We start from the raw sequence: 20,131 nt of genomic DNA, 5'->3' as shown, positions 1-20,131 counted from the left end.
ATGCTTCGTTTATATGGCATCGTTCCCCATCTTATCGACACCTGGACTTGTTTCTGTTTCGGTGAGCGCTTTTCACCGTCTACCAAATGTTATCGCTCAGCACGGGACGCGCCTGCTTGTATCGGCAGTTTCTGGAATGTTATTGATGGTTCTGTCCACTGTCTGTTGTTAGCGAACCTTGTGTAATCCGATTGCATATATGCGCGACGCGAATCGTCTAGAGCATTCTGGAAGACACGCGGGCACCAGCCGTTACTCTAGAACGTTCGATGGCTCAAGTATAAAAGCCGACGTGCTTGACAGGCAGATAACATTTCGACGACCTCCGACCGTGTTCGCCACTATTGCTGCGCCTTGAGTGTCACTTTCTTTCGTTGGCACAAGTACGCCCAATGGAACGCTAGTTTCGCCCTTCACAGTTTTGCTTTCTTCACCGTCACTACCACGTGCCATCTGGGGGGAGTGCTAGTGCGTTCATGTACCGAACGCAAAGCCGCTATACAAGCCCGAAGCCCGAGGGCAAAAGCAACGCCGCCCAAGAACAGCTAGCTAGCCGTAGACTGAAAGGACTACGGACACGGACTACGGACATGGCCCGGAGCACGGACGTTTGCATGGGAAGACCAGGAAGTGCACGGCCACGACAGCAGCTGCAATTACAGCCGCAGCGTCGCCAATACCGATCCTACTGCAGCAGCCCAGGGAGCCACTGACCTTCCGCGGTTCAGCATTCGAGGATACGGAGAGCTGACTGGAGATGTATGAGAGGGTCGCTACGTTTAGCAGCTGGAACATGGACTACATACTGCGACATGTCTATTTCACATTGTAAAACACCGCCAGGAAGTGGTTCGAGAGTTGAGAAAACTCCGCAAATGCGCACTAGGCAATATAACCACCAAATGCTCACGCCGCTGTGCGCCATCCAAGGACTGGGCTCCGACGAACTTGAAGAGAACATCAGGGCCATTGTGCGCGACAAACTGCGCAAGAGCTTGCCTTCGTCGCAGCCTCAAGTGACATTGCCAGTACCTTTTTTTCATGCATCTTTTCCGTCAAACATCAGCAAACATTCTTCCCGCGCCACTGCTTGCTCCTATGCCGTGCATGCTCAGCTCGTGCGCCGTTCGAATGTCTGCGCAGGCATGCACGCGCGACACTGATGGCACGGCGAGAGTAGCGCAGTGTTAAAATAGAAACTTTCCTATGCTACAACGGTGAGCGTAAAGTGTTTCTAACAATTCATGATATGCGGCGACAGCCGATGCCCGGCAACGGCGGTTGTGTTGTGGTCAGCCAAAGAAATAACGGCGGTCGAGTATTGTAACAGAGCACAGTAAATAGCCGTTAAAAATTATCGGAGGTGCTATGCTGAATGACTCAAAAGAGCGCGAATGAAAGCGAACAATCAAGTCTATCAATGCGCTTCATTCTACTTTACAAAAGTGCCTTTTATTCTCCGTAGGTTCTCTGTGTCAAAAAAAAAAAAGATTAAGAACCTGAAGGACACATTCGCGAAGTTTCGAAACTAAATTCGAACAAGCATGAAGAGCGGAGCCGGTGCCGCAGACGTCGCCACTATGAAGTGGAAACACTTTCTGCCAATGCAAGCAATAATGGAGCCAATTTCAGGAGAGCCAATGTGAGGGGAGCAATTTTCCAAAATCTACACGAGAATTTGTAGCCTTGCTTGTTATATGTTGTCCATGCGAAAACCCAGGAGGGAACAAAACCTACACTCTCAAGTTAGTAACCTTTCAGAGTGCTCTCCTTATGTGTAAATATATTTTTGCAGGCTCTATTCAAGCCTTGACTTCCTTCCTGAAGAGTAAGTTCCTGAACAATTTTCTTTCTATCATGTACAGGTTGCGACTCCTGCCAGTCATGACTATATCTAAAATGAATTTATCACAGTGTTATTGCCCAAACTTAGGCCGTCAAATAATTATAGGTTTATTCATTTAATAACTGTTGTGCACTGGAAACAGAAATCTCCAGGGCCAAGATGAAGTGCCGGGAACTTGTGGTTCCTCAGTTCCGTCAAGTGGCCCAGCAACACCAGCAGCTGCTGCAACTGAAAGGTAAAGAACTTGTAATATAGGCATACAAGACTGCAATCACTGAAATGCCTTGCAATCTGTACAAACATGGTATTTACACACTCGTTTTTACAGCCAACCAACAGAAGATGACTTAGAGTCTTACACAGATAGGTAGGTGGAACACTGCGACTCGAGCTTTCTCATTTCTCATGTAGCACATGCTTGCATCTAACCGCTTGCTATAGTGCCTCTGGAGTGAATGCATATATTGCTGCTGAAAAAGGTTCAATTTTTTCGAAGGACTCCAAGGCGGAAAAAAAGCACGGCGGTCACCAAGGAAACAACGGAGGTAAATCAAGAATGATTACAGAATACACGACTACTAAAAAAACTGTTTCAACTTGCAGCCCATTGAAAGCCCCTCAGCATGCTACTGTAATAGCTGCCTGTGTGGAGCACCTCCAGGCGGTGCGGACTGAGAGACAGCATAAGCAACAGCTGCAGTGGGAGCCACAAGATGTCGTATTCCATACGTGCATGGCACTTGCCGCACAGCCGCGAATGCTTGGCCCGAGAGACCAGTCCGATGCGATGTTCGAAATTCAAACATTGATGTACCACCGACTCCAAGGAGAAATGAATGAACAAAATTCGCACTAATGTTTTATATGCTTACTTCATCCACACATATTTCTTCTACTTTGCTGCACCACTGTAACGCTATACTTTTTACTTCTGTTTACCTGTTATGCATCTTGTTTCTTTTTTCTCTTACTTGATTTAGACGGTATCGTCCATTGCTTCATGCTTTTTATCTGTAATCATGTGTTCAAATGTTATTTATTATGAGCTGAACTTCTCCCTTTTTGTATTGCTTTCACAAACGCGCTGTTAATAACATCCCCTTTACACAATGCTCAGCGGCCTGTAAGGTAACTTAAAAAAACAAACAATTTGGATGACATTTCTTCCTTTGGCATTTTTTGGTTGGTCCATTTTCAGATTTACTGATATATGGAATATGTCAGGAAATACGTTTTGTGCACTACTGAAAGGTTGTAGTATTCACCTGCAACTACCTCTGAAAACTATTCACATTTTTACAAAGCCAGCTGTTATGGGGTTAACTGCTGCCACCTTTTCATGATCTGTGATTGCATGTGCCTTTGTGTCTGTCACAAGTGCTGCCAAATATATAGGTGCAGACACAAGTAAACAGAGCATGCTATTCCGTTCTAATTGCAATGAGGCCTTTCCTTTCGACATGAAGAAACACTTTGTCCATGAGGAAGCGCACAAGTGTCCACCAGCAACCTGCACATACCGCAGATGCCATTTTCAATTACTGAACACGTGAAAAATATTAGAAGGCAAAAGCGTGCTCCATTTGCTATTGTTTGCATCCGTACCTGCAACATACGTATGTCTCAAGAATAATTTTTAGAAGACAGCAAAGTGTACGAGGGTGCTGTCATCACTGCAAGCAGGCAATGCAATATAAAATGTGTTTAAAGTGGCTGTACGTAAAAAAAAATGTTACCATTACTACACTCTGCTGCTCCTGATCATCTCCTCTTGCCAGGGGACCTTGCCGCTTCCGATGAAGTGTTTGCAAAGCCTGTCTCGTGTAGCGAAGGCAAGCCTAAACACAAAGCAAATGGAACATTGAAGCGTAAGTGCTCGCTCCAACATGTGGCAATTAACATCACTTTAACTACTAATCATAAAAGCAAGCTATTTGGGGGAATAGTAAGTAAACAGCAGTCCCAGTTTTGTTTGCAGATATTTCCACAACATGATTACTTCGTTGGGTGATTACCTGTGGCAGGCATAGGAGTCAGACCGCCATTCTCATCCGCTTCTTGCCTCCATGTTCCATCGGTTTGACGCCTCTGCCAATCTTCATAATCCGTAGTTCCTGGCGGGCAGTAAACTGCACGAGAGGAAGCTGTTTCTGTCATCAGAAAATTGTGCAAGCATGCACACGCTGATATAATCCGTCTGACATTTTGATCTTTGGCTTTAAATGGTCGGCGCAGGATGCGCCACCTTTGAGCCAGGATCCCAAAGGCGTTTTTGGCAACTCGCCGAGCCCTACTCAGTCTATAGGTGAAAATTCTTTTTTCTTGTAGCTGTGAAAACTGACTTAGTGCTCCCTGAACATCTGGTTGCTGAGCTTGCCCGTCAACACAGTTTCCAAACAAAGGGGTAGACCTGCAGAAGGAGTGCCGCTTCAGTTTCCTTATAAAGTTGTGTAAATTTGCAGGTATAGATTATCCCCAAGATCTAGCACACTACATGTTTACCGCAACAAATGTGCTACAGATAATCACTACCTGTCAGAAATAACTGCGATGGCAACATTTCGAGTGATTTAGGTCAATGAAAGAAAAGGATCTTTCCATGCTTTTATACAATCCCTCATTTGCATAAATTTGCAGCACTGGCTGATGACACATCATATTACGAGTCCCTTAAAAGTGTGTAAAATCACTCCTCAAGGTCTAGCTACTGGCTAGTACTGTGACGGCCAAGAAATGACGAAGGTAATGGTATTACTTACTCTTCCTTGCATACGGCCTCATGAGGTAGGTTTTCAGAGGAAACGCTTCGTCTCCTACAAAGAAGTAGGGCATGCTGACAATGTCGGCCAAAAGAGAGTCTTCAGGAATCCCTTGCAGGCTTTGGTCAACTCTCTTGAAGAATGGGCTCCGGCCAAAATTACCCCCATCTGATTCACTGCCATTGTGGCCTACTTCTGCAAACAAGAACCAAAGAGTGGAGTGGAAACAAATTTTGTTATATTCATATGATCTGGTTCAGGGAAACATAGGCACATTTAACTTGCTATGGCTGCCACGTCACTCACATGAAAACTAATCATCACAGTTGGACTGCTGCATACATCAACATGCAGCTCAAACACCAACTAAATGATACAACTACAACCTTCCTCATTCTTTGAGGAATTTTATAGATGACAAAGCTAGAAAGGCTCTAGTCAGAATCTGACAAGGTCTAGCCGTACGTGACTTACAGTGGTTAGTAAAAAGCAAAAAGCGGTTTTAAACTTTACTTGAAAGGTGTTTTTGTAAAATAAAGTTGCATCAATTATATCTCTGTGTTTTCATTATAAGTTCTTAAGAAAGCATCCCTTACTGGCTGTTTTCTGAAATTAACACTACCAATGACTACTTAGAGGCCGTATATGATTCTTATGCATCTACCACATGACATCGTGCTCTCTGGGATTGAGACCCATCACCACACACAAAAAAGCTGGCAATTACTAAGAAAAGAAAATCAACCAAACAGCATATACAACAGCTCCAAGCACTTGTAAGTAAAGCAACTGTACTTGCATACCTGTAGTGTGCATCACTGATTGCAAGCATCGACTTGCTGAAAGCATTCTTATAGTTTCTGTCCACACTGCCTGAATTGTTCGGGCACTCAATATTGACATGCTTTCCAGTTTAAGGCAGAAAAAAAACGCAATTGATATGTTAAGCACAAGCCTCGAAGATAACCTCGGGCGGGGGATGTGTAACATGATCCATGTAGAATAGCAGTCCTAGAAGTCGTAGTAGTGATTTTTACCATCGACAATGACACTGAAATTATTTATTCTGACAATTATGCTTTTATGCAGACTGTTTTGTACTGGTCGCTTTAGTTTCAAGGAGAGCGGTCACGAAGTTTCAGTGCCTAAATTACATTTTATCGATAATGTCACTGGTTTTTGCTCTATGCAGTATGTGCAAGGAAATGAGATCAAAGAACTTACCCTCAACCATTCATCTGGAGATGATGGCGTTATAACACATATAGGGCCAAGCACTTCCCAAATGGCCAGGCACACCTCTGAAACAAGGTTGAACGTTGTGGACCTGCCAGCCAAGAAATTAAAGGCAGATGACCGCAGGGTATCGCCAACAGCCAGCAATCTGAAAAGAGGGAAAGAGAAGGGACAAACAAATTCAGCTATGCTCGCTAAGTAAGCCTTCATGTGTACTGTGGTTCAAAAGCGATGGATTCAATCGCCTCCAGTTCCAGCAGCTGTTTTCACTGGATAAAATGATAACGCCAACCGTAATCCACATGAAGTTCAAGAACTAAGTCATCAGGCGCCGAAATAATGAAAGGAAATGTTTTCTAAATTCCTCGCATTCTTTCAAGTTATGCTGTATCCGTTACGAGCTTCACAGTATCCCTGATATGACTAGTAGTCTGTTTTCTGAGCAAAACAAAAAGCAAAGCAATATTACAGCATGTGTACAATAGGGCGTGCACAACAGCAAAAATATGTTCCCATCACCTGATAACTTGCGCCAGGCGGTGGTCTGGAGGTATAGCCTTGCGAAACCGCCTGTCTTTTTTTTTTGCGATGAGGGGGCCAAGGAGCTCCATCAGTGTGTCAAAGCTGCTGGGTGACATGCGCAGGAAGCTGCCGAAAGAGAACCGGCAGTGAGAAGAAAGCACATACAACGCCCCTGTGTGCTCTATCATGAGTGTTGCAACGCCAAACGTGTACCGTGAAATGCTCCTCTCGCTTAAACCGCTCGATTAATGGCGCTTAATTTGCGCAGAGATGGCATACAACAGTCTGCTTTTTCAATACCACGTATTGGTGATGTACTTGCCTGATTCCATCAATTACTTAGAAATCGGCCCCTCTGCAGCATCGGCGACCTATAACAGTCAGCTTACGCAAAGCTGATGTCGGTAGTGTCATTTGGTGCCTATATATATTGCAGCTTCAAAGGTAAATCGTTCCAGAATAGACAAAACAAGCGTTACTCGCAAGGCACCACCAGTATACGCGACGGCTGCTTGTTTAAGGTCTCCGATGCTGCAGCCGACAAGGATTTCTAAGCAATTCTGATCGATTCAGGCAAGTACATCCCCCAAACGTGATATTTAAAAAGCAAAACTATCGTATGCCATCTCTGAGTCAAATAACGCTAATAAGTAGCAGTTTAAACTCAGCGAGGCATTTTGCAGTGCGTTTAGCGCTGCAACAGTCACAGTAAAACTTTGATAAAACACCATGTACAGACACGTATACTTACTCTCTGTAGTACTCGACGTCTCGATCGCGAAGCAGTGGCAAGAGATTGTTCGCCTGTCCCAACCTATCCCGCTCCTGCAAGGACGGGCGGACCCACCACCGTCGCCGCCGCCGCGATCTTGGTTGCTCAGCCCGTCGCAGCTTTTGAAGCATAGCCGTCATTGAGTAGCAGAGGAGAATCGTGACAATTTCTTCTTCCGACATTTCCTCGTCTTCTGAAAAGCTCGCCATCGTGCTGTGCTCAGTATCTCGCAGCTAGAAGCCCAGCAACGGCGCAATACAAGCAGACACAACAAAAGCCCGCGAACGAGAGGCACTCACGTCAACTCTCGTCTCGTTCGCGAAGTCGCGAAACCGAAAAAGGAACTGCCGCGAGATTTTGCTGTCGTCGCGGAAAAGCGAGAAACGGCGGCGGATCCGCCGATGCGCGCGTCAACAGATGAGAACACTCTCTCTTTTTTCCGACAAACGAATCCGCTTCGCTCGCCGAATTTTTGTAGTAGTGTGAAGGGGCCTTTAGAGAGCACCCACGTGACATCGCTGAATACTTCGCCGCCACTCACTGGAGTTCTCGACGACCGTCCCGTTCGCCTTCACCACGCCGCTAAGTGTCGCCGCAACGCCAACCGTACACTAGCCCAGCCCAGGACCGGTCCATCAGTCCATATCCGGAAAGCCTAAAGTAGCAACTGGCGGAGGTGCGGTTGTTGTTTGTCGAACTGACGAAGATCCTCCGCCACCTAAAAAGATGCCAAAGACACTATCTCGGCGACATAAAATGACGCCGCGCACTCGACGGAGCCTGTAAGCAAAAACTGCAACGAACAAATACCTGATGACGGGGCGTACCAGCCACTGGTCAACGCGAGGCAGCCGTGATCCCATCCCAAGATCTAACTGCAACGCAAAACCGAACAACCACCGACCTCGATGTGCTTCTCAACGGCCACGCATTCCCCGCCTTAGTGGACACAGGAGCTGACTACTCCGTCATGAGCGGACCTGTCTCCGCTCATGAAAGCCCTCAAATTCGGACCCTGGAGGACTCCTCATAACGCCGACTGGAATCTGCACGGAAAGAGTTAACGTTCATGACTGGACTTAGCGGGCCACATTTGTTATCATCCAACAGTGTTCATGAGACGTCATCCTCAGCATGGACTTCCTGAACCAACACGGAGCAATCGTCGACCTGACATCGAAGTCGATAACGCTGTCGGAAGATCGAGAGATACGGCCGGAGCACTCTCGTAGTCACCACGCCTTGAGTGTGCTCGAAGATCAAATGAGTATCCCGCCTCGCTCCAACACTGTTATCTCCGTCGGCACCGAAACACCCGCAGACTGGTGTTTCGGTGCCGACGAGAATTGTGGAGACCAGCAATCCGTTTGTCCTCTCTGATTCTGCCGCATTGACCCTGACGACCACAGTGCCCGAACTAAATCTAAGTCTCCCCATGAGTAAGCAGCAACAGATCAGAAGTCTTCTCCGACGATACAAAGAGTGTTTTTCGACGTCATCGAGGAATCGACAAGCCCAAGTCGCAAAGCATAGCATAATAACTAAAAAGTGCGCTAGGCCACTCCGCCAGAGCCCTTACCGAGTTTCGCCGGTAGAACGTGATGCTATTAGGCAACAAGGCGACGAAATGCTGCGCGACAACATCATCCAGCCGTCGAAAAACCCTTGGGCATCTCTAGTTGTCTTGGTGAAGAAAAGCAACAAACCCTACGTTTCTGTCTCGATCATCGTCGACTGAACAAGATCTCTAAGAAGGACGCATATCCTCTCTCACGGATAGACGACGCATTGGATCGGCTTTGCAACGCAAAATGTTTCTCGTCGATGGATCTCATGTCTGGGTACTGGCAAATAGATGTCGACGAGAGATATCGCGAAAAGACCGCCTTCATCACAACAGACGACCCCTACGAGTTAAAGGTCATGTCATTCCGACTGTGCTCGGCGCCTGCAACGTTTTCAGCGCGTCATGAACGCGGTGTTAGCAGGATAGAATCGGCACACGTGTCTTGTTTACTTGAATGACGTCGTCGTGTTCTTCGGAAATTTCGACTATCTCCTTAGGCTGCTTTCGACACTGCTAGAGACGATCAAATCATCCGGGCTGACTCTGAAGCCGCAAAAGTACCGCTTCGCTTACGATGAGCTTCTATTCCTGGGCCACATCATTAGCGAATCTGGAGTACGCACCGACCCGCAGAAGACAGCTGCCATCGCAAAGCTCCAGCAGCCCATCGAAAAGAAGGCAGTGCATAGAACCCTTGGCGTAGTTGCCTAATACAGGTTCTCTGACAAGTGCTTTTCACGCATCACTGAGGCGCTGATACATCTCAGTAAATACGATGTCGAGTTCAAACGGGAAACGCCACAGGTAGACTCATTATCAGAACTCAAACGACGCATGCAGTACCCCACCGGTACTTGCGCACTGCGACGAGGACGCCGATACCAGGGGCGTAGCCAGGGGGGGGAGGGCTTATGGGGCTTCAGCCCCCCCCCCCGAAATTTTTTCGTGCTGTCCATGCACAGCCGACCAAAGCAACCCCCGGCGCTGGAAATCATTCTGAATTATGTCTACAACGTCTTTTTCGCGCTCGAAGAGCCATTCCACCGCGAAAATTGCGAACTCGGGCTGGAATTCGCGGCAACGCCCATGCACCAGGAGTCACATAACGCAAGCAGCCCCATCCGAGCACAAAGTTTCAATGATGTTTTGATGGCGAACGGGCTCGCCGCAGCATATCCCGGAGACCGCGGAATCTACACTCTAGCATGAATCTACGGAGCGCGTGGTTGTCAATTCCGAAACTTTATGGGTGTAAAGTTCTGAAAAACTATTGGTGTGAAAGGTGCATTGACATTTCCAAACGTATGCTTTAGATTTTTAATTGCGGAACTGCAATCAAAATATATGTTCCCATAAATATTTGACGCCAAAGGTTCATTAACTTTTCCTAAGTCATACGTCGGGCCATGCAACGAGACAAGCCAAATCAACACACTATAGGACACGTTGACAAAGCCCGCAGCAAGGCCCAATGAGACGAAGCCAACGAAGCGTTGTGGTGGTTTATTCGTGCCGTCATGTCACACAAAAAAATATCAACATTTTTTTTCACCGGCGCCAAAGCATCCAGCGAAGACACTAAAGCTAGTCAAGGTAACTACGCTCTCATTTATTTTTTCTACTTTCGCATTTAATCGCGAGGACCCATTGAGGCTCTTCAATTTTTTTGTTCTCGCTCCCCTACCCGCGGGCTGCCAGAACGAGCCAGAGCGCATGCGTTTTTCTCGTGTTGCCCCGACCACCGCGCGGCGCACTTCGGTGCGCGTTGGGATTTCTCTGGCCGAGTGCATTTTCGCCTGGCTGAGCTTTGGACGCTTTCTAGCTAGCAGACGAGAAAAAGAAACAATGGTCGCTCACCGCCATCACTGTGGGGACTCGACGGATTGCACCGCGTTCGCTTGAGCGCAACTTCTCCAGAAAGTCTTGTCTTGCCGGTGTAGGATACGCAGCAGTATGCGCATGGTTAATGGTGGACCAAGCGTCTCGTGTTTTCTTCGATATTCTTTTAATAGCCACATTAGTTGCCCAAAGTAGGCATTCGATCGTGATCAACATACTTTCATTTGCGTTTTTTTTTTCATTACGGCGCCCCCGCCCCACACAAGGAAAAAAAACGTTGTTGCGGCGCAATGAATCGACGCACGGTGAAAGTTCTATTTTGATACTTCTTTTGCGGAAAGTAATGGGCCATGGGACGCTTAAGGTGCCGGATCCTCTTACTATATTGTTGCGATAGCAATTATATGGACACTCTAGGCGCATTCTTGCCGTCGCCGTCGCCCTCATGTTCCGCATAAAGTCCAAGGGCGACAACATCGTGACCGCGCGCCGCATGCTGTATGTGCAAGTGAAAGTGTGTGTGGGGGGGGGTGGGGGTGGGGAATGGGCGAGCTGACGATGGCGGCTCAGTCTTGTGTGCACAGGGGAGAAATGGATGGATGGAAGGTACGAGCGTCCCCCTTGAAACGGGGCGATGGCAGTTGCCACCATGCTCAGATTTTTATTTTGCCTTTTATTTTTATCTGTGTTGTGTGTTATTGAATTTCTCGATTTTCTTTAAATACGTCTTCCTACCCTTTTAACCTTATGTCACCTCTCTGCTTTTGGGCCACCAATCCTCCAATCGCCTTTTGCTAATTTCCACCGCATATTTATTTACATGACTATCATTATCTCTGAACCCTAGGGCCTCACGAAGGGTGACTCTGGCCGCATCGACATCGGGATTGATACCATCACATTTTAGTATGAGGTGTTCCATTGTTTCTACATATTTACCACACACAGTACATGTGTCTTCTTCTTCGTTAGATTTCTTTTTATAGCTCCGCGTTCTAAGACATCCTGATCTAGCTTCAAAGAGTAGGGCACTGCCTCTTAAGTTATCAAAAAACGCTTCCTTCCTGATCTGCTGTTTCCAGTATCGATATAGTTCCACACTATGCTTCTTTTCCATTGAATTTATCCAATTTTTACCTTCCGCATTTTTAACCTGTCGTTTAATGCTCTGTCTTTCTTCGTCCTCGTGTCTGGCATACTTACTGGTTAGCTTCCTAGTTCTTTTCCGCCATTGTGAGTCAACGCTCTTTCTGTATAGGTATTTAAACACCTTAGCTGCCCACCTGTTATCGTCCAATTTCCTCAGACGTTTTTCGTATAGGATTTTACTCTGAGCTTCCCGTGCTTCGAACGATGCCCAGCCCATATCTCCCTGTACTGCTTCGTTTGTGGTTTTCCCCATGGGCACCTAGTGCTAACCTTCCCACAGCTCTCTGATTTACTTCTAGTCTCGACTGAACATCTGCCCTTAAACACAGGACCGCATTCCCGAAAGTAAGCCCCGGCACCATTACTCCCTTCCAAATGCCTCTCAGTACCTCATACCTGTTGTACCCCCACAATGCCTTATGTTTCATTATCCCGGCATCTCCTCGCACTTTTCCTATGAGAGACTGTTCGTGCTTTTCCGTGTACATCTGCCCTTTGTTTATCCATACCCCGAGATATTTGTATTCGGCCACTCGGGGTATTTCATGGCTTTGTATTGTAAGCTCCTGATCAGTTGTATCGTTGAAAAACATCCCACCAGACTTAGCTGCACTAAAACTGAAACCTAAACTGTCTCCTTCGTCCCCTCAGTAATTAACCAGTGTTTGCAAATCTTCCTGGCTATCTGCTAACAGCACAATATCGTCCGTATACATTAAACCCGGTAGCCGTTGCTCAACAACCTTTTCGCCTAATCTGTACGACAGATTATACCCTAGATTGCTTCGTCGTAACCTTCTTTCCATGCTTATCATATAAAGCATGAACCTCAGCGGTAATAGAGGACAACCTTGCCTTAATCCTTTGTGAACCTCGACAGTTGTCGTACTCTTAATTCCTTCCCATGTTATTTCAACATTATTTTCTCGATATAGTTCCTGTAGAAAATCAATTACCTCATGACCGATACCTGTAGCTCTTAATATGTTCCACAGGAGTTCCCTGTTCACATTGTCGTATGCACCACTTATGTCCAGGAAGGCTAAATACGGAGGTCTATTTTCCGCCTTAGCTATTTCTATGCACTGGGTAAGCACGAACAGGCTATCATCTAAGCGCCTACCACATCTGAACCCGTTCTGAAGTTCTCCGAGTATTCTATTACTTTCTACCCATGACTGCATTTTTAATTTCACCGCCTGCATCGCCAGCCTATATATAACTGATGTTATCGTAATTGGTCGGAAGGATTTTATGTTCTTCTTATCACCTTTCCCTTTATAAATAAAATTCATTTTACTCTGTTCATTTCAATTCATTTGCTTATTTGTTATGACTGCCTCCAATGCTTTTATCAGCGTTTCCTTGCTTCTTGGGCCAAGTTCATTAATTAACTTGATTGGAATTTCGTCTATCCCCGCGGACGTGCATTTTGGAACATTTGCTTCGCCTTTTTCCAGTTAAGATTGGTCAGTTCTAAGCTGTTTTCTATTATGCTATTCTGTGTTGCTCCCTCACTTGGGGCGATTACCCTATCGTCTTTCCTAAATGACTCTGCTATAACTGAACCAATGTAGTTCACAGCGTCATCTCCCTCTAAACAATTTCCTTCGACATCGTGAATCTGTTCCTCTTTTCTGTGATTAGCTTCACCCAGCCAGCTTATATGGTTCCAGAATTTTCTTGACCCCCCTTTAGTTGCATCGCGAACTTCAGCCAGCCAGCGATCAGACGACTGCTTTATTTTAGCCTGGACGAGGACCTGCACTTGTTGTTTCTTTTGTCGATAATATTCCCATTATTGGCCTATTTCCTCTTCAGATAACTGCGCCCTCTTTGCTTCTCTGTCTTCCCGAGATGCCCACCGTCGTTGTTCGATGGCCTCTCTAATTTCCTTATTCCACCAACTTCGTGGCTTCCCCTTTCCTCTCCAGTGGTTTACTCCTTTTACTTATTTTATTTTTGTGCTAATGAGTAGTTCTAACTGATTATAATCCCACCTTTCCATAGGATGTATCTTTATTGCTTCCTCTATGCCAGCCGCTATTTGCGCTATTTGCACGTCATATAATTTTGCGTACTCTTTTTGGCTTCCCTGCATTTCTCTTTTGAGTAGGGCTCCCAACTGTAAACTAATACGCATATGATCACTTCCGAGGCTGTACTTCCCCTATTCATCTATTTCCATTATTGCGAGCTTGTTATACAACCCCTGCGACATTAAGCAGTAGTCAATGGTCGTTTGTCTGTTACGGGACTCCCACGTGATTTGTCCCTCACACTTTGTTTCTCTATTTACTATAACTAGGTTGTGTCGCTCACAGAAGTCTAGCATCAAGTTCCAATTACAATCTGTGTATCCATCCAGATCCTCGATGTGGCCATTCATGTCACCCAGCAGACAAATTTCGGCACCTTCTCCAAACTCCTTTATATCGTCATCGAGACACTTCACTAGATCTTTGTTCTCTTGCCTGCATTTGTCCCCTGTCCCTAAGTAAACTACTCCTAGCCATGCCTTTTTACCGGCAATTGTACCTGATACCCAGACATGTTCTTTGCAAGTTAACTTTATTCTTTGCCAATTTGTTCCTTGGTGTATGAGCATACCTACTCCTCTTCCCTTCCTCTCCGTTGTTCTATTGCTCCCTTCCCAGAAGTAGCCTTCAATAAACGGTGGGTCTTCTAGATCCCTGAGATGAGTTTCGCATAGCGCGTATACACCTACTTCTTCGTCCTTTAACTGCTGTTTTATTTCTAACCACCTCGCTCTCTTTCTACCGCCTTGCATGTTTATGTACCTGATCCTGGTGTTAAATTTCTTTGTAGTTTTCTTCCTGGACCTCCTACTGTCCATTTTATTGGCGTCAGCCTCTATTGTTGCACTTTCTACACTGTTTCTACCTACCCTTACGCCCTGAGGCGCAGCGGACCCCCTAAAAAAGCTACTGCCCGACCTGCCAGGCGCCAGCCGATCGCGGCTCCTAGCCTTCCATTAAATTGGATGCCCTCTCGTGTAAAGCCTCCGCCAAAGCCTGGTCTATGCACTTCTCTGTTTATGTCTGCCACTTCAAATCCTTTCTTCTGGCTTAGCTTTCTTATTTCACAATTAACAGCCACAACGTACTTGGCAATTTCTCCGTTCCTTCCTTGCACCTCCGGCACTGTGCATACCACGATCTGGACTTGCTGTGCTATCGCCCTTAAATCGTCAACTCCCTCCGCTAATCTTTCCACTACTTTTGCAGGTTCACCATTCAACACATCATTTAGCCCCGCCGCTACCACTACCAAATTGCGCTCTGCAACATTCTCAGAAAGCTCGCTTTTTGTTTCTCTCAGTACTGCGTCCATTGCACTGCCTGGGAACGTCCCGACTGCTACCCGCTTATCACCCTTTGCACGCTCCAGTATAGCTCTTTTGCACCTCCTCATATTTGAATCACCACCGATAAGTACTAGGGCATTCTTTCCCTCCATCCTAACTTTCAGGTTATGCTTATCATTGGCTACGAGCTCATTCCTTGGGGTCAGCTTGTTCCCCTCCTCTCCTCGCGCTCGCTGGCGCCCCTGTGGCTGCAGCGTCGCCTCCCTCGGGGCGTGTTGCGCTGCTTTGGTATAGCTACGCCGATTCACCGGCGGCGAGCCGACTACCGCTTGCTCTGCCACCCTGCCCCCCACTTCGCATGTAGGGTCTACCCTACTTTCTGTGCTTTGGCCACCGGCTTGGTGTCTCGACCCATCATTTTCCGCTGCGCGCGTCTCAAGCGCTTCGAGCCGCCTATGCAGTTCTGCTCTCCTTTCCCTCTCTTCTCCAAGCTCGGCCACGGTTCTTACTAATTGCGCGGCCTGCACCGCTTCCACCTTGACCAACTCGGCGACTTTCGCCTGAAAAGCTACCCGATTCTCCCGCTCCTCCCTCAGGTCTGCTTTCAGCTCTTCGAACTTGGCTGTCCAAGTTCCTTCCAGTTTTTGGACTGCTTTCCTGACCCCTTCGCACAGCCTGCACGTAAAGCTAGACTCCTCCGCGTCGGCTAAGCTCTGGAAACTGGTCTCGTGGAGGTAGCACCAGCGCAGGCACTCGTCGCATTGCACTTGCTTCGCGTCCCCCGCGGCCTTCCCTTTCTTTGGTTTCATCGCTATGCCTACGTCCTTAGGCTCAACGAGCACGTCCGCCAAATCACTTCGAAGAGCTAGCTGAGATAGTTAAATAGGCCTATCAAATAGGTCCCGCCTAGCAACTAGGCCTAACGAGGGAAACCGCCAGACCTAGACAAAGCCGGTACGTTTACCAGGCTTACCACGAATTCAAAATTTGCGCTCCTGCTCCATGCAAAATCAAACACTTCAAAAACATCAGCTAATAAGAAGGAAAAGAGTACTTAGCTACGAACGAAGTCGCTGAAGCCTCGACACAGGAGCGTCACAGCTGTGAGGGTCGTGAGAGAGTGGAGTGAGTACGAAAGTGAGGAGCGAGTGCGCCGCCTTCCGTCGTGCGCAATACATCAGGGGGAGTGGATGGAATGGGGGAGGGATATAGGATTCTGTGAATCTGTGATTGCGCAACATGTTTATTTGCCTTGTTCGACCCATTATATACCGTGACTTTTTCTTAGATACGTATATTTATTGGAGACTTATGCGTATGTTTAGATATCTTGTTGCGAAGTTTTATGCATACGTGCAGTGAACTTAGTTTCCAGTGGCACTTTGTTGCCCTTTATCAAGCTATATCTTCGCATTTGTATATTCCATTGTATCTTTGCATTCCTAATGTACGAGGGCAAGTCAAATGAAGGTGAGCCTACCCACCCTGCGCAATTATGGTTCTGTTCATTATCTGCAAGGCCTGCGCGTAGCACACAGGCATCTCTTTTACAAAAGTGGCACGCAGGTGTGAGGATAAATGTTCTTTAACGCGCTCATACACTGGGTTGAACATGGTTGTGTGACGTAATGGACGCTCCAAAAGTTGAGCAGCGTGGTGCCGTGATGTTTTTGACAGCTGAAGGTGTTTCCCAAAAATAAATTAGTCACCGTATGGCTGCCGTGTACATTGAACATGCTGCGTAAGGTTTTTGACAGCTGAAGGTGTTTCTAAAAAAGAATTTAGTCACCGTATGGCTGCCTTGTACATTGAACATTGCATTTCATTAGGCACTGTGAAGCGTTAGAACAAACGGTTCAAAGAAGGACGTGAAAGTTGCAAAGACGATCCCAGACCGGACCAAAGCCATCGTGCAATCACCCCTAACAAAATTGCAAAGGTTGATGAGCTGATGACACAAGAACGGAGGATAAGCATCGATGAACTGACAGAGCGTGTGAACATCAGTCACGGTTCGGTTCACCGTCACCGTTCACGCCATAATTCATGAACATGTCGCTTATCGGCTCTTGTGTGCGCATTGGATGCCCAAGATTTTGAGCCACCGCCAGAATACGGAGAAGTTCGGCGCTGCCTTTACTCATCTGATCCAGTATGGCAATAAGGGTGACGATTTCTTCTCTGCAGTTGTGATCGGAGACGAACCATCATGCCACTACTACAGCCTGAAACACGACGGCAAAGCTTACAATGGAAACACTAGAATTCACCACCCCCAAAGAAAGCAAAGACCGTCATTTCCGCTGGAAAGGTGTTGACTTCTATTTTTCGATCATCAGAGGCCATTACTCATAGAATTTGTTAAATCTTTAGAGACTACCGATTGTTTCCGATATTGTGAAACGCCGGACCGGCTGCGTGTCGCAATCAAGAACAAACTGCGTGAAAAATTGACGAATGGGGTCATCTTGTTCCAGGACAAAGCCCGTCCCCACGTCGCTGATGTGGTTAATGCAAAACTGGCAAAGTTCAAGCGGGAAACGCTGCAACATCCGTCATAGAGCTCAGACCTGTCGCCTTGCGTCTTCCACATTTTGGGGCAACCGAAAAAACAGCTCAAGGGAACCAGATTCGTCTCAGATAATGACGTGAAAGTCAGTTGCAGACGTTTTGAAGCAACAACCCAAGGAGCTTTATGAAACGGGAATTACGCGACTCTTTAGTCAATGGGACAAATGTATAAATGCTCATGGAGGCTACTTTCAAATAAGGTGCCCCGTTTGTCATGTATTCGCATTGTCTCACTTTCATTTCACTTGCCCTCGTATATTTTGCAGCATTCCTGCTTTTTATACATGCTCTCTGTTGCGACTATAATTTCGGTGCAATTAGTCACGATAAACGTCCGGTGACAGCTGCTCCTGCGTAATATATTGGAACAAATGACAGCGTTATTGAGATTTTTCACTGACCGTTGCATATCTACAAGAACGTAAACAAGGATCTTGAATGACAAGGTTTCATTAACAGATTTGTCCTCAACTTGTTCATTTCATGGCTTTTGCATTTTTCATATCAACGGCATGCACTGTTTTGCTGGTTTCGAACTGATGTAGTTCTAACGTTCGTGTGATACCTTCTTTACTTACTAAATAGACAAAAAACATGGAAGCAGTGACATCAGTTATGTTGGGCACAATTTTTGGCACATACGAGTGTAATATATGATCAAAAAATACCTATTTTACTTTTATTGACGGTGCGTAGCGTTCAAGAATGCGTCTGCAGCATCTTTGGCGATGGCGATGCAGTTATTATTCATGTATTTGTTCCCAAGGCAAATTCGTTAAGAGGAAGCTTTAGCTCGGGCCCAACTCCGACGCGGCCTATTCAGATACATGTAAAACGCAGAAACGCTTTTCTGAGATAACTCCTGAAACGCTTTCAATGAAATTTGTTGCATTTGAGAGAGTAAGTTAAATTCTAGTGTCTCTTGGAAGCGGAATTTGATTTAGGGCCCAAATTTGTTTAAGATATTTTGAAAAATTCTAAACTTCGAAACAAAAACAGAAGCACGAAGTTTACAAATTAATAGTTCTGCATCGAGAACATATATCGCGGTTCTGTAAACGGCATTCATTACACCATTCAAAGCGGACAAATTCGATATGTCTATTTGTATCTTACGTGAATTGGTTATGTTATGTACAAGGGTTCTGCGAAAGCCATATTTCCATAACACTTAATTTTTTAAGACGTGTAACATCAATTTTTTCCGCTGTAGACATACTTTTATGTGCAATGCACATAATTGTGATATCAATTTTCATTGCTGATTTGTAAACTTTTGGAAGTTTACAACTTCCCAGAGTTGTAAACTTCACTGTTTCGTTTTCTGAAAATTTGTGCCACATTTCAATAAAATATTGACAACCTAATCGAAAATTTGAAACAAAAAATCACTAGAATTAGGCTTTGTCTTTTAAATGCAACAAACCTGATAAAATTTGGTGCGGTGGTTGCCGAGAAAAACGATTTCTCCTTCTACATGTATTTAGATAGGAGCATCTGACCTAATGTTTCCTTTTAGGAGGAGGCCGAGCTGCATTGTGAGCCACCCCCCCCCCCCCCACCCCCTTCAACGTAATTTCTGGCTACGCCACTGGCCGATACAGAAATACACACTGACCCCAGTAGCCGCAGAGTGTCGTCCTAGTCCAGAGGAAAGACGAATTCGAACGGGTGATAGCCCACGCCAGCCAGTGGGTCTCAAAAGCGAAAGGCAATTATTCTATGACCAAAAAGGAATACCTTGCCATCATTTTGGCTACATAAAAATTTCACCCTTCCCTATGTGGCAGGCCGTTCAAACTCGTCAGCGACCATATTGCGTTAATAGGCTAGCGATCTTAAAGGACCCTTCAGGACGCCTGGCGCGGTGGAGCCTCCGACTGGAAGAATATAACATCACTGTAACCTACAAGTCCGGACGAAAGCACTCTGATGCCGATTGGCTATGAGGCGCCCCCATTGACCCGCCGCCGCAAGAGGACGAGGATGACGACGCCTTCCTTGGAATAGGCGCGGAAGCCTTCGCTGAAGAGCAATGAGTAGACCCGGAGGTAAAAAGCCTCGTCGAGTATTTGGAATGGAACACCTACTTTTCCACAGGGGATTTAAGCAAGGATTGTCTACTCGCTTCAAAACCACTTGCTCGTGAAGAACTTCTCACCAGTCCGCGCCAACTAACTTCTTCTTGTTCCTTCAGCGCAGCGTTGAGAAGTACTGCACGCCCTGCATGACGATCCGACCGTTAGACATCTGGGATTCTCCCAGACGCTGTCGAGGAAAGAGGAAATGTATTACTGGCCGCGCCTGACCGCTGACGTCGCCCGTTATGCCAAGACATGCCGAGAGAGCCAGCGACGCGAGACACCAGCGAGAAGGCCAGAAGGAATAATACAGCCGATCGTACCTCCTTGCGCACCATTTCATCAGAGCTGGATGGAATTGTTGGGTCCCTTTCCGACGTCAACACCTGGAAATAAGTGGATTGTTGCGGCGACGGAATAGCTCACCCGCATCGCTGAAACGAAATCACTGCCGAAAGGTA

General features: G+C 46.4%; 1 protein-coding gene across 1 annotated transcript; it reads right to left on the bottom strand.

Moving 5' to 3' along the window:
- Window positions 1-4,794: 4,794 nt before the first annotated feature.
- Window positions 4,795-7,344, bottom strand: LOC142586090 (uncharacterized). The gene is made up of 4 exons (XM_075697349.1): window positions 7,115-7,344; window positions 6,361-6,489; window positions 5,830-5,989; window positions 4,795-4,800 (listed from the first exon to the last, which is right to left on the bottom strand). The coding sequence occupies exons 1-4, from the start codon at window positions 7,342-7,344 to the stop codon at window positions 4,795-4,797; spliced, it is 525 nt and encodes a 174-aa protein (XP_075553464.1).
- Between the last annotated feature and the right edge of the window lie 12,787 nt (window positions 7,345-20,131).

The sequence above is a fragment of the Dermacentor variabilis genome, chromosome 6 (assembly GCF_050947875.1).
Source record: "Dermacentor variabilis isolate Ectoservices chromosome 6, ASM5094787v1, whole genome shotgun sequence".
Lineage (NCBI taxonomy): Eukaryota > Metazoa > Arthropoda > Arachnida > Ixodida > Ixodidae > Dermacentor > Dermacentor variabilis.
Note: the sequence above shows the minus strand (reverse complement) of the source record. Positions and strands in the feature narration are given on the sequence as shown.

Excerpts from the sequence above, each read along its gene's own strand:
- LOC142586090 (XM_075697349.1), bottom strand. The coding sequence starts at position 7,344 with ATGGCGAGCTTTTCAGAAGACGAGGAAATGTCGGAAGAAGAAATTGTC. Across the intron at positions 6,490-7,114 it reads GACGTCGAGTACTACAGAGA|CTTCCTGCGCATGTCACCCA; the intron begins GTAAGTATACGT and ends CTCTTTCGGCAG. Across the intron at positions 5,990-6,360 it reads CGCCTGGCGCAAGTTATCAG|ATTGCTGGCTGTTGGCGATA; the intron begins GTGATGGGAACA and ends CCCTCTTTTCAG.